General features: G+C 44.5%; 1 protein-coding gene and 1 pseudogene across 1 annotated transcript in view; one reads left to right on the top strand and one right to left on the bottom strand.

Annotated features, from left to right (window-relative positions):
* Positions 1–519: 519 nt before the first annotated feature.
* The window catches only part of CHRNB3 (cholinergic receptor nicotinic beta 3 subunit), a 30,723-nt gene continuing 18,009 nt past the window's right edge, over positions 520–13,233 (bottom strand). Inside the window, exons 4-6 of the mRNA XM_055296178.2 lie at positions 6,354–6,463; positions 4,550–5,432; positions 520–690 (exon numbers count right to left, since the gene is read on the bottom strand). Coding sequence (XP_055152153.1) covers positions 556–690; positions 4,550–5,432; positions 6,354–6,463 — 1,128 coding nt within the window. The 3' untranslated portion in view covers positions 520–555. The remainder of the gene's footprint in view (positions 691–4,549; positions 5,433–6,353; positions 6,464–13,233) is intronic.
* On the top strand, positions 11,457–12,315 carry LOC129491561 (ribosomal protein uL30-like; annotated as a pseudogene).

The raw sequence follows: 13,233 nt of genomic DNA, 5'->3' as shown, positions 1-13,233 counted from the left end.
GTGCAGTGCCAGCTGTCCTGCCAGTGTAATCCCGAAACCCTCGTTGAGATTTGCCTGGCCCATTGCTACAGAAGCACAACACGGCCCCAGTTTGCAGCTCAGACAAAACCACCAAGGAGGCCAGTGCGGGGTGGGAGATCCAGGCTCTGCCCACACAGATAGCTTGACACCGTGACCTCCTTAAATTCCAGGTGGATCTCCCCTCCCCCGCCACCGAGGCCTGCTGCTTCTAGGAGGTGTTCCTCCACCAAGTAGCAACAGCTTTTTGTGCACTCTGGCCGCATGTGAGCTCAAGCCTGGACCTATGATCCCTCCCTGAATGTCTGGGGAAGCCAAGACAGGAGTCTGAGGAGGCTCCACTTTGTTTAAAAGCAGCTCACTCTCATGGCAACCACAAATGAGCACATTTACCAGAGTTTCTCCCATGAGATGTTCCACTTCCACAAAGACAACGCAGTCGGGGTTCATAGAACAAGCACATGCATTTGGATTCTGTCTGTGCGATAGCCAGATGTCAGGTCTAAGGTGTAATTTAGTCTTATGTCTTTTAAATTCCTAATGGTAACTATGTAGCCACATCTTCAAAGCAGGGGTAAAAATCAGAACCGAGCCTGTTACTGACACTATCAGAAAGAGCCACAGGAAGATTCGGTCAAGAACTTGAGCTACAAATTTCCAGTCTTGTACTACCTGCAAAAGAGAAAAAGATGCCTTTCACTCAAGACACTGAGCAACTGTTCTGTATTCATCTCAAGGGATTTAAAAAGAGTAACATTCAGATTTATAGCATTTACTTAAGTTTTCAAAATGCATCTAATGTCCCAACCACACTACAGGCTCAGGTTCTTTCAGGGACTTCGCTAATTGTGCCCAAAAGAAGCAGCTTGGAACACTCTCATCAGCACTGAAGAAGGAAAATAGAAACAATAGAATTCTGTATGCATATGTCAACATTCCTGATCAGAATGGGAAAAGTCTGATTTTTACATGAATAAAGAGCCAGTATAGGCCAGGTGTGGTGGCTCACGCCTGTAATCCCAGCACTTTGGGAGGCCTGGGTGGGGGATCACCTGAGGTCAGGAGTTCGAGACCAGCCTGGCCAACATGGTGAAACCCCCTTTCTACTAAAAATACAAAAATTAGCTGGGCATGGTGGCAGGCACCTGTAATCTCAGCTCCTTGGGAGGCTGAGGCAGGAGAATTGCTTGAACCCAGGAGACAGAGCATATCTTAGTAAGCCAGTATATCTTACTAGGGTGCTTCCTGATACACGTATGAAAAGAATCACAGATTTATAATTTAAGAGTTTTTGTGGCCAAATGTCACAGGATTTCTTTTCTTCCACTCCACCTGTGCTGCAGCTCCAGAAGGAAGGGTGCTGCCAAGCAGAAGAACCGACCAGGCCAAGACAGGAATTCATGAAGGAGACAAGAGACCGAGTCCCCTTTATTAGGAAGGGGAGGTGCAGAGAGTGGGCAACAGGTCCCTAAACACGAAGTCAAGACACGACTGGCTGGAGAAGTCTCAAAGGAAGGGGAGTCCTCGTCCCTCTAGAGTAAATAAATGTCCTCCGTCTTGGGGGAAAAAAAGAAATCTTTGTATTAGGTTTTTGTTTTGTTTTGTTTTGCTTTTTTGAGACGTAGTCTCGCTCTGCCACCCAGGCTGCAGTGGTGCAATCTTGGCTCACTGCAACCTCCACCTTCTGGGTTTCAGTGATTCTCCTGCCTCAGCCTCCCGAGTAACTGGGATTACAGGCAATCGTCACCATGCCCAGCTAATTTTTGTATTTTTAGTAGAGACGGGATTTCACCATGTTAGCCAGGCTGGTCTCGAGCTACTGACCTCAGGTGATCCACCCGCCTCGGCCTCCCAAAGTTCTAGGATTACAGGCGTGAGCCACCACACCCGGCCTGTATTAGTGGTTTTTTGTTTGTTTGTTTGTTTGTTTTTTGAGACGGAGTCTTGCTCTGTTAACAGCCCAGGCTGGAGTGCAGTGGCATGATCTCGGCTCACTGCAAGCTCTGCCTCCTGGGTTCACACCATTCTCCTGCCTCAGCCTCCCGAGTAGCTGGGACTACAGGCGCCGGCCACCACGCCCGGCTAATTTTTTGTATTTTTGGTAGAGACGGGGTTTCACCGTGTTAGCTAGGATGGTCTCCATCTCCTGACCTCGTGATCCGCCCGCCTCGGCCTCCCAAAGTGCTGGGATGACAGGCGTGAGCTACCGTGCCCGGCCCTGTATTAGTGTTTTTAAAAGATGTTAAGAAACAAACAAAAAAATCCTCCCAACTTGACAGCTGAATGTTTCTTGTCTAGCAGCAGTCACTTTTCTAGTGCTTTTAAAAACAATTTTAAGTGGATGAAAAACATGACAGATTGTTAAGAGAGAGGATATTTGAGGCAGTGTCTGTGAACGCAAGAGAAAATGTAGAAGGACATTTCTAAAAAAAATTCTTGGCCAGGTGCGGTGGCTCAGGCCTGTAATCCCAGCACTTTGGGAGGCCGAGGCTGGTGGATCACGAGGTCAGGAAATCAAGACCATCCTGGCTAACACAGTGAAACCCTATCTCTACTAAAAATACAAAAAATTAGCCGGGCGTGGTGGCAGGCGCCTGTAGTCCCAGCTACTCGAGAGGCTGAGGCTAGATAATGGCACAAACCTGGGAGACGGAGCTTGCAGTGAGCCGAGATGGAGCTACTGCACTCCAGCCTGGGCGACAGAGCGAGACTCCATCTCAAAAAAAAAAAATTCTTTCATCAGTTTGTTTACGGGATCAGGCTCTTGCCACTAATTTTCATCAATTTTAGAGTAAAATACTTGAACCCTATAAATTGAAGTTATTATATAAACTGAAAATATGTAACTTGCTTTAGGCAACAGATCACTTTTTTTTGAGATGGAGTCTTGCTCTGTCGCCAGGCTGGAGTGGAGTGCAGTGGTGCACTCTCAGCTCACTGAAACCTCTGCCTCCCAGGTTCAAGTGATTCTCCTGCCTCAGCCTCCCAAGTAGCTGGGACTACAGGCGCCCGCCACCATGCCTGGCTAATTTTTGTATTTTTAGTAGAGATCGGGTTTCACCATGTTGGCCAGGATGGTCTTGATCTGTTGACCATGCCCGGCCCAACAGATCACTTTTTATGCTGAATATCTGCATGTCAAATAATATTTTCATTCCACGGGGGAAGGACTGTTTAGAAGGATGGGCTAGTCACGGTGGCTCATACCTGTAATCCCAGCACTTTGGGAGGCTGAGGCAGTGGATCACCCGAGGTCAGGAGATCGAGACCATTCTGGCCAACATGGCAAGACCCCATCTCTACTGAAAATACAAGAAAAATTAGCCAGGTGTGGTGGTGTGCACCTGTAGTCCCAGCTACTCGGGAGGCTGAGACAGGAGAATCACTTGAACCCAGCAGGCAGAGGTTGCAGTGAGCTGAGGTCATGCCACTGCACTCCAACCTGGGTGACAGAGCAAGACTGCATCTCAAAAAAAAAAAAAAAAAAAAAGGATGAGGATGATAATTAGAAAGGTAAGAATTCACACTTGTTGACTGCTTATACAACAGAGCTGAGCCCCTGTGTGCTGGGTACACTGTGCATGTTTGTATTTTATGTCATTTAAGCCTCACACAAACCTTTCAAGGTAGGGTTCAGAAAACTGAGGCTCAGGTTAAGTAACTTGTCTTAAGTCATTCAAATTATGATCTGAACCCAGGACTGTTTTCAGTCTGAAATTCACACTCTTCCCACACTACTTCTTTTCTTTCTCCTTCTCCTTTTTCTTCTTCTTCTTTTTTTTTTTCTGAGATGAGGGTCTTGCTTTATTGCCCAGGTTGGTCTCAATTCTGGCCTCAAGTCATCCTCTTGCCTCAGCCTCCCAAAGTGCTAGGACAAGCATGCCCATCCACACCCAGTTAATTTTTAAATTTTTTGTAGAGACAGGGTCTCACTATGTTGCCCAGGCTGGTCTCGATCTCCTGCGCTCAAGTGATCCACTCGCCTTGGCCTCTCAAAGTGCTGGGATTACAGGTATGAGCCACTGTGCCTGGCCCACACTTAAAAAAAAAAAATTTGTAAACTAAATAACCACATCCTCTTTCTTCACCAAAATATCTGTTGTAACACTAAATTTTATATTAATTTAAAAATCTCATTCTTTCTGATCTTTTATTTCTAAATACTGTGGTTGAACATATTTATCATCCCAGGAAAAATGAGAGATAAATTACCAGAGACCAGGATAATGAACTTAAAATGTGTAATTGAATTATTTAATATAGAATTATAAGAAACAATTATAAGAAACAATGCTTAATCAACAGTTGCTTCACTTTTGCTCCTTATGTTTTTGTGAACTACTTCCTAAAAATTCATACTAATATTGCTATGTTATGTCAGGGCTTGCTTTAAATATTATATGTATAAAAAGCATGTCTTATAATGTCACATTTAAACCATGACAATATTTTATTGTAAATAGATGTCAAAATATTTGTCTTTGGCCTACCTTTATGGCAGCATTATCAGGAATACCACCAGTTCACTCACCTGGCTGATAAAATGTTCGTTCTTCACATGTCTTGAAATGTATCTAATGGAATCAGCAGCTTTTTCCAAAAAAGCAACCAGAACTTTTTCTCCATCACTAAGCTGTTTCTGTTTCTTTTTTTCGAGGACTTTGCCTTTCACTACTGGTTGACTCTCCTCTTTCTCTGGGAATGAGTAGCGATCCACATGGCCTTTCATGCAAAGTAATTTTGGAAGTTTCTGCAGAAAGAGCCTCTTAACCCAGGGGGCCATGGGGTGGTATGTGGAAGAAGATCTATGGTGAACGTTAATGACAAACACGGTAACAATGATGGACAGAGTCACGAAAATCATGATGAACAGCAGGTACTCTCCAATGAGAGGAATGACTTTGGAAGACGATGGGATGATTTCTTCAATCACTAAAAGGAAAACTGTCAGAGAAACCAAGACCGATGTGGATAATGAAAGTTTTTCTCCTTCATCCGAAGGTAAATAGAACACAAGAACTGTTAGGAAAGACAGCCCCAGGCAGGGGATGATGAGAAAGAGCGTATAGAATAAAGGCAGGCGTCTCAGGATGAAGGAATACGTGATAAAGGGATAGGAGTACACGCCGTCCCTTCTGTTTCCCTTCATCCCCTTTGCGTTCAGTATTTCCCATTCTCCATTATCGAAGAAGTCTTTTCTGTCGACATTTTCATTGATCAAAATGAGGTCAACCATGGTGCCGTCATAAGTCCAGGATCCAAACTTCATGGAGCAGTTCTGTTGGTCGAACGGGAAAAACGTGACGTCCATGGTGCAGGAGCTTTTGTAGCTGGCGGGAGGGGTCCAGACAACAGATCCGTTTGATTTCACGATGACCTTGGTCATCAGGGAGCCTTCGAAACGGCCGTCAGCGCTGCAATCAAAGCAGTTTCACCTTAGCAGTCGGTGGAGCACCTGCTAGTTTTTGTTCTTTTTCCCAGCATTGACTATTTCTATTTTATGACTTTTCTTTTCTTTTTTGAGATGGAGTCTCACTCTATCGCCCGGGCTGGAGTGCGGTGGCGCCATCTCGGCTCACTGCAACCTCTGCCTCCTGGGTTCAAGCAATTTTCCTGCTTCAGCCTCCTGAGTAGCTGGGATTACAGGCACCGGCCACCATGCCCAGCTAAGTTTCTGTATTTATTTATTTTTTTTCTTTTTTTTTGAGACGGAGTCTCGCTCTGTCGCCCAGGCTGGAGTGCAGTGGCGCGATCTCGGCTCACTGCAAGCTCCGCCTCCCGGGTTCACGCCATTCTCCTGCCTCAGCCTCTCCAAGTAGCTGGGACTACAGGCGCCCGCCACCACGCCCGGCTAATTTTTTGTATTTTTAGTAGAGACGGGGTTTCACCGTGGTCTCGATCTCCTGACCTCGTGATCCGCCCGCCTCGGCCTCCCAAAGTGCTGGGATTACAAGCGTGAGCCACCGCGCCTGGCCTAAGTTTCTGTATTTTTAGTAGAGACAGGGTTTCGCCATATTGGCCAGGCTGGTCCCGAACTCCTGACCTCATGAATCGCCCGCCTCGGCCTCCCAAAGTGCTGGGATTACAGGCATGAGCCACCACACCCTGCCCTATTTTAGGACTTTTCTACCACAACGTCAGGCAACTGTTTTAATAAACAATTTTTTAAATTTAAAGTTGAATATTTCTTTTAAGTATTTTGCCTGAATCAGAATTTTCTATTCCTAGTGTTAATCTGACCAAAATCGTTTTCTTCTGTGATATTTACTTTTCTTTTTTCACTTTTTTAAAAAGTTATTTTTTTCCCCATAAGTAAGAAACAATGTGATACTTACTTTTCAAAGAGAACTATGTCAGGAAGCCACAGAGATTCTGATGGAACTTTAATGGAATGGATCCCACCATAATCATCAGGATTCCAGCGTAACTTGTGGTCTGTCCATTCCTGCATGAAATTAGTACACTGTGATTTTATTCTGAAAGTTCAGTGTATTGGATCTTGAAAACTTCAAGTTTCTGTTAGCTTTACCAAGCCACTGTTTTATTAAGAAAAGGAAATTGTCCCAGTTGGACTGCGTGACCCTATTGGGGACTCAGTACAGGATTCACCTTGAGCCAGCCTGGACTCTGATCTCACCCAGGCCCACACACTTTGCATGTTACATATTTCCAAAATTACCACATCTGCCTCACCACGAAGAGGCTCTGCAACAAACGCCACTAATTCATATCTATCTTTTCAGCCTATTTTCTCTTAACAAACAAACAAACAAAAGCAATGATGTGTCTAATTCAGTTTATTCTAGGAGGGTGGGTCCAGTGATACTTTAATCACATGCTAACAGGTACAAGTGATTTTGAACACCACTCAAGAGGCTTGGACGAACATCCACCTGCTATGTTAATATGAGACATCCATTTTCCACTAATTCTTCTTGATCACATTAGAACCTGTATCCAATAAAAAATGTTTTCCCAGCCGGGCGCAGTGGATCACGCTTGTAATCCCAGCACTTTGGGAGGCCGAGGCGGGTGGATCACGAGGTCAGGAGATCGAGACCACGGTGAAACCTCATCTCTACTAAAAATACAAAAAAAATAGCTGGGCGTGGTAGCGGGCGCCTGTAATCCCAGCTACTCGGAGAGGCTGAGCCAGGAGAATGGCGTGAACCCGGGAGGCGGAGCTTGCAGTGAGCCGAGATTGCGCCACTGCACTCCAGCCTGGGCGACAGAGCGAGACTCCGTCTCAGAAAAAAAAAAAAAAAAAAAAATGTTTTCCCAGCATTTTCTTTTAAGTTTTAATCTGAATTTATTTTTGAAGCTCCCAATTATAATTTTAAATTACATTCCTAATATTGTTAGCCTCCAGGCGCTTACACATTTTTCTTCATAAGGATGAAATCACATGGCATGTTTTACAGGGGCTGATGAATCTAGATAAATAAACCTGACCATGAATTGATCAGACTGTGAAGGTCAAGAGGATGATGTATGGATGACCCAGTCACAGCAGAGTGGACTCTATTAAAAAGATTTTTGGGTCCAGAATCATAGGAAATCTGACCTGAAAATTAAATTTTTATATTCTACAGCCCCTCATGTGGATAGGTGAGTAAGGATGCAGGAGTTCAGAGAGTTAGAAGGGCATGCCCAGCATGAGGCTTCCCAGAGCCCAGTGATGCCAACTTTGTCATTAAAACATCAGGAGTCAGCAGATGGATGATGTCACTAGATAGTAAAATACTGAAATATGCATGATGCCTGATGAATGATGGAACTCCACACCCCAGAGGAAACATTGTCTATCTTAGACAACATTTTTGAGACTTGATCCCCAAAAAACAAAGTTTAAGATGTATGGGCCTTTAAAAAGCTAGAATCTGAAGTATAACAAAATGGCATGATATTTATTTATTTTATTTATGTTTTTGAGACGGAGTCTTGCTCTGTTGCCCAGGCTGGAGTGCAGTAGCGTGATCTCGGCTCACTGCAAGCTCTGCCTCCCAGGTTCATGCCATTCTCCTGCCTCAGCCTCCCGAGTAGCTGGGACTACAGGGGCCTGCCACCACGCCCAGCTAATTTTTTGTATTTTTTAGTGGAGACGGGGTTTCACCGTGTTAGCCAGGATGGTCTCGATCTCCTGACCTCGTGATCCGCCCTCCTTGGCCTCCCAAAGTGCTGGGATTACAGGCGTGAGCCACCGCGCCCGGACAATGGCATGATATTTATGGGAAATCATGCATATGAAACTGACAATTTAAGAGCCCAATAATAAAGTATTCACCATGTTTACTTGGTGCTCATGGGCTTCTCTTTTTATCTTCCACCTCTCCCTATTTTGAAGAGCAAATATAATCTCCTTCCTAGGAATAATTTGTCTCCTGCTAAGGAGACTCATACTATCATTGGTAGGTCTGAGTCTCAGAGATCTTGGAGGGAACTCACTTATAGTAGCATTTGTGGTTTGTTTCAATTCCACTTTATGCACTTTGTAAAAATTTACTTACAATAAAATTCACTCTTTGGTTTACAGTTATTAATGCAAATAGCTGTATAATAACTGCAGGCATTAAGATGCCAAAACAGTTTTTTTGCCCAAAATATTTCCCAGGTGCTGCCATTTTGTAATCAACCCCTCCCACATTTCCAACCCTCGGAAATCCCTGATTCGTTCTCTGTTTCTATAATTTCAGCTTTTCTAGAATGTCATGTAAATGGAATCAACACAACATTTCAATTCTGACTTCCTTACTTAGCAATGCATTTAGATTCTTCCTTTTTTTTTTTTTTTTTTTTTGAGACGGAGTCTTGCTTTCTTGCCCAGGCTGGAGTGCAGTGGCGTGATCTCCGCTCACTGCAAGTTCCGCCTCCTGGGTTAACGCCATTCTCCTGCCTCAGCCTCCCGAGTAGCTGGGACCACAGGCGCCCGCCACCACACCCGGCTCATTTTTTGTATTTTAGTAGAGATGGGGTTTCACTGAGTTAGACCAGGATGGTCTCGATCTCCTGACCTCGTGATCCGGCCGCCTCGGCCTCCCAAAGTGCTGGGATTACAGGCGTAAGCCACGGCGCCCGGCCTTTTTTTTTTTTTTTTTTAATTTGAGACAGGATCTCGTTATTTTGCCCAGGCTGGAGTGCTATGGTGACATCATGATTCACTATAGGCTCAACCTCCTGGGCTCAAGTGATCCTTCTGCTCCTGCCTCAGGCTCCCAAGTAGCTGGGACCACAGGTGTATACCACCACACCCGGCTAATTATTTTGCTTTGTAGAAATGAAGTCTGCCTATGTTGCCCAGGCTGGTCTTGAACCCCTAGGCTCAAGCAATTCTCCTGCCTCGCCTCCCAAAGTGTAGGGATTACAGGCATGAGCCATTGAGCCCAGATTCATTGTGCTTTTTAATATGCATTTTCCTAATGACTAATCATGAATCTCTTCATGTGTTTATCTGCCATCCATGTATCTTATTTGGTGAAGTGCATAATGTTTAATCAAGTTGTTTGTTTTCTTACTGAGTTTTTAGAGTTCTTTACACATTCTGGATAAAAGCGGTTTGTCAAATATTTGATTTACAAACCTCTCAGTCTTTTTTTCCTCTTACTAATGTCTTTCACAAGTCAGAAATTCTAAAAGTTCATTTTATCAGTTTTATTATTTATGGATTGTGTCATATCTAAGAAATCTTTGCTTAACACAGAGTCACAAAGATTTTCCCATATGCTTTCTCCTAGAAATTTTGTAGTTTTTTGTTTGTTTGTTTGTTTGGTTGGTTTTTGAGACAGAGTCTTGCTCTGTCACCAGGCTGGAGTGCAGTCACACAATCTCGGCTCACTGCAACTTCTGCCTCCTGGGTTCAAGCGATTCCCCTGCCTCAGCCTCCCAAGTAGCTGAGAGTACAGGTGCGTGCCACCACGCCCAGCTAATTTTTGTATTTTTAGTAGAGATGGGGTTTCACCGTGTTGGCCAGGATGGTCTCGATCTCTTGACCTTGTGACCCACCAGCCTCAACTTAGGTCTAAGATCCATTGTCTGTTAATCTTTTATAAAGGTGCAGGAATGGGTTGAGGTTCATTTTCTTTTGCATGTGAGTGTCCAATTGTCTCAGCACCTTTTGTGGAGAAGACTAAACATTATCCATGGATCTTCCTTTGTACATTTGTCAAAATGTAGTTAACTGTGTATGTGCATGGGTCCCTTCTGGACTGTTCTGTTTCACTGATCTCTGTATCTGTCTTTCTTTCTTTGTCCTTTTTTTTTTTTTTTTTTCAAGACCGAGTCTCACTCTATCCCCCAGGCTGGAGTGCAGTGGTGTGATCTCATTTCACTGCAACTTCCACCTCCCAGGTTCAAGTAATTCTCATGCTTCAGCCTCCCAAGTAGCTGGGATTATAGGCATGTGCCACCACACCCGGCTAATTTTTGTGTTTTTAGTAGAGACAGGGTTTCACTATGTTGGCCAGGCTGGTCTCGAACTCCTGACCTCAAGTGATCCAGCCACCTTGGCCTCCCAAAATGCTGGTACTATAGGTGTGAGCCACAGTGCCCGGCCCTGTGCGTCTGTCTTTTTGACAATATCACACTGTCTTGGTTATTATAGCTTTAGGTAAATTTTTGAATCTGCTTGTAGAAATAAAACGCTCCACTTGCAAATGACATAATTGCCTATGCAGAAAATCTACGGAAAATATCCCAAAACTCAATGAGCTTTGGGATTTTAATTGTGATTGATTTGAATATACAGATTAGTTTGGTGAGAACTGGCATCATAATATAGATTCTCCTGGCCCAGGAATATTATTTATGTCTCCATTTACTTAGGTCTTGATTTCTTTTTTGTTGTTTTTTAGTGTTTTGCAGTTTTAGGCTTACAGGCATTGCACATATTTAGTTAGATTTATACCTAAGTGGGCCAGGGGCAGTGGCTCACGCCTGTAATCCCAGCACTTTGGCAGGCCAAGGCGGGTGGATCACCTGAAGTCAGGAGTTCATGACCAGCCTGGCCAACATGGTGAAACCCTGTCTCTACAAAAATACAAAAATTAGCTGGGCATGATGGTGGGTGCCTGTAATCCCAGCTACTCGGGAGGCTGAGGTAGGAGAATCGCTTAAACTTGGGGGCGGAGGTTGCAGTGAGCCGAAATCGCACCACTGCACTCCAGCCTGGATGACAGAGCTAGACTCTGTCTCAAAAAAAAAAAAAAGTCATTTAATTTTTAAAATTCCAGTCGTTCATTGTTAGTATCTAAATATACAATCGACTTTTGCATATTGACCCTATGTCCTGTGACCTGGCTTAGCTCATTGAGTTTTGGGATCTTTTCTGTAGATTTTCTGCATAGGCAATTATGTCATTTGCAAGTGGAGAGTTTTATTTCTTCCTTTCCAATCTGAACAACTTTGACTGCTTTTCTTTGCCTTAATTACTGAGTAGTAGTAGCTGCAACACTAGAAAGATGGCAGAGCAAGAGCAAAGAAAAATCTCTTTGGTTCCAGAAAATCTCTTGAAAATGAGGATGGCTTATCAAGCCCTCACAGCCACCCAGGCAAAGCAGGCACTTTTGGCAAAGAAGGACCAGAGAAAAGGAAAAGGGCTCAGGTTTAAACAACTGGAATCGTTCCTACATGATTCCTGGTGACAGAAATGTGACAAGGTGCGTCTCAGACGACTAGAAGTGAAACCACACCTTGGAATTGCCGGATAAACATTCCTTGGCCTTTGCTGTACACATAGAAAGGATTGATGGCGTGAGTTTACTGGTGCAGAGAACCATTGCGAGACTTCGCCTAAAGAAAATTTTTAGTGGTGTCTTTGTAAAAGTCACCCCCCAGAACCTAAAAATGCTGCGTGTAGTGGAAACTTATGTGACCTAGGGATTTCCAAATCTGAAGTCTGTCTGGGAACTCATTTTGAAACGCGGGCAAGTCAAGGTCAAGAATAAGACCATCCCTCTGACAGACAACACAGTGATTGAGGAGCACCTGAGGAAGCATTTCCAGGAGATCTCATGGTTCTTGTGCCCTTTCCACCTCTCAGTGGCCCGTCATGCTACCAAAAATAGAGTGGGCTTCCTCAAGGAGATGGGCATACTTGGCTATCGGGGTGAACGTATCAATCAGCTCATCTGCCAGCTGAACTAGACCCACGTGCCAAACTGCAGTAAATTTTTATCAATGAAGTGGAAGCATGTGTTTTTGTATTTTGGGGAATTTTTATCAAGTATCTTCAGAGAAGATTATTTCCCGCTTTATCTTCAAAAACTGGAAAGGAAGGGTCAAAGAAAAGACAGTAGCTGGCCGGGTGTGGTGGCTCACGCCTGTAATCCCAGCACTTTGGGAGGCCAAGGTGATCAGATCACCTGAGGTCGGGAGTTTGAGACCAGCCTGACCAACATGGAGAAACCCCATCTCTACTAAGAATACAAAAATTAGCCGGGCATGGTGGCACATGCCTGTAATCCCAGCTACTAGGGAGGCTGAGGCAGGAGAATTGCTTGAACCCTGGAGGTGGAGGTTGCAGTGAGCCGAGATTGCGCCATTGCACTCCAGCCTGGGCAATAAGAGTGAAACTTTGTCTAAAAAAAAAGAAAGAAAGAAAGAAAGAAAGAAAGAAAGAAAGAAAGAAAGAAAGAGAAAAGAAAAGACAGTAGCTTATGTTCATGGCAAGCACCTCTCACCACAGTCCAGTTCCAAGGAAAAAATTCCAGTGTTTTCTTTTTTTTTTTTTTTGAGATGGAGTCTCACTCTGTTGCCCAGGCTGGAGTGCAGTGGCACAATCTCGGCTCAATGCAACCTCCGCCTCCCGGGTTCAAGCCAATTCTCCCACCTCAGCCTCCCAAGTAGCTGGGACTACAGGCGCCCGCCACCATGCCCGGCTAATTTTTTTTTATTTTTAGTAGAGATGGGATTTCACCGCGTTGGCCAGGATGGTCTCGACCTCCTGACCTCAGGTGATCTGCCCACCTCGGCCTCTCAAAGTACTGGGATTACAGGCGTGAGTCACCGCGCCTGGCCAATTCCAGTGTTTTCTACATTGGCTGCCGCCTCGTCTGAAATCAGCACATTCCACAGAGGAAGGAGTCCTGCTTTGCTGCATCTTCTATCCTAGAGTTTAATGTTGGTAAATGAGTAACTCTAGCATTTGTCCAAGGCTCCCTAAGACTCCTGTAGCAGTTGACCAACCCCAGGGACATAATTGAATCTGGAGATTCCTGGGGC

Source organism: Symphalangus syndactylus, chromosome 10, assembly GCF_028878055.3.
Source record: "Symphalangus syndactylus isolate Jambi chromosome 10, NHGRI_mSymSyn1-v2.1_pri, whole genome shotgun sequence".
Lineage (NCBI taxonomy): Eukaryota > Metazoa > Chordata > Mammalia > Primates > Hylobatidae > Symphalangus > Symphalangus syndactylus.
Note: the sequence above shows the minus strand (reverse complement) of the source record. Positions and strands in the feature narration are given on the sequence as shown.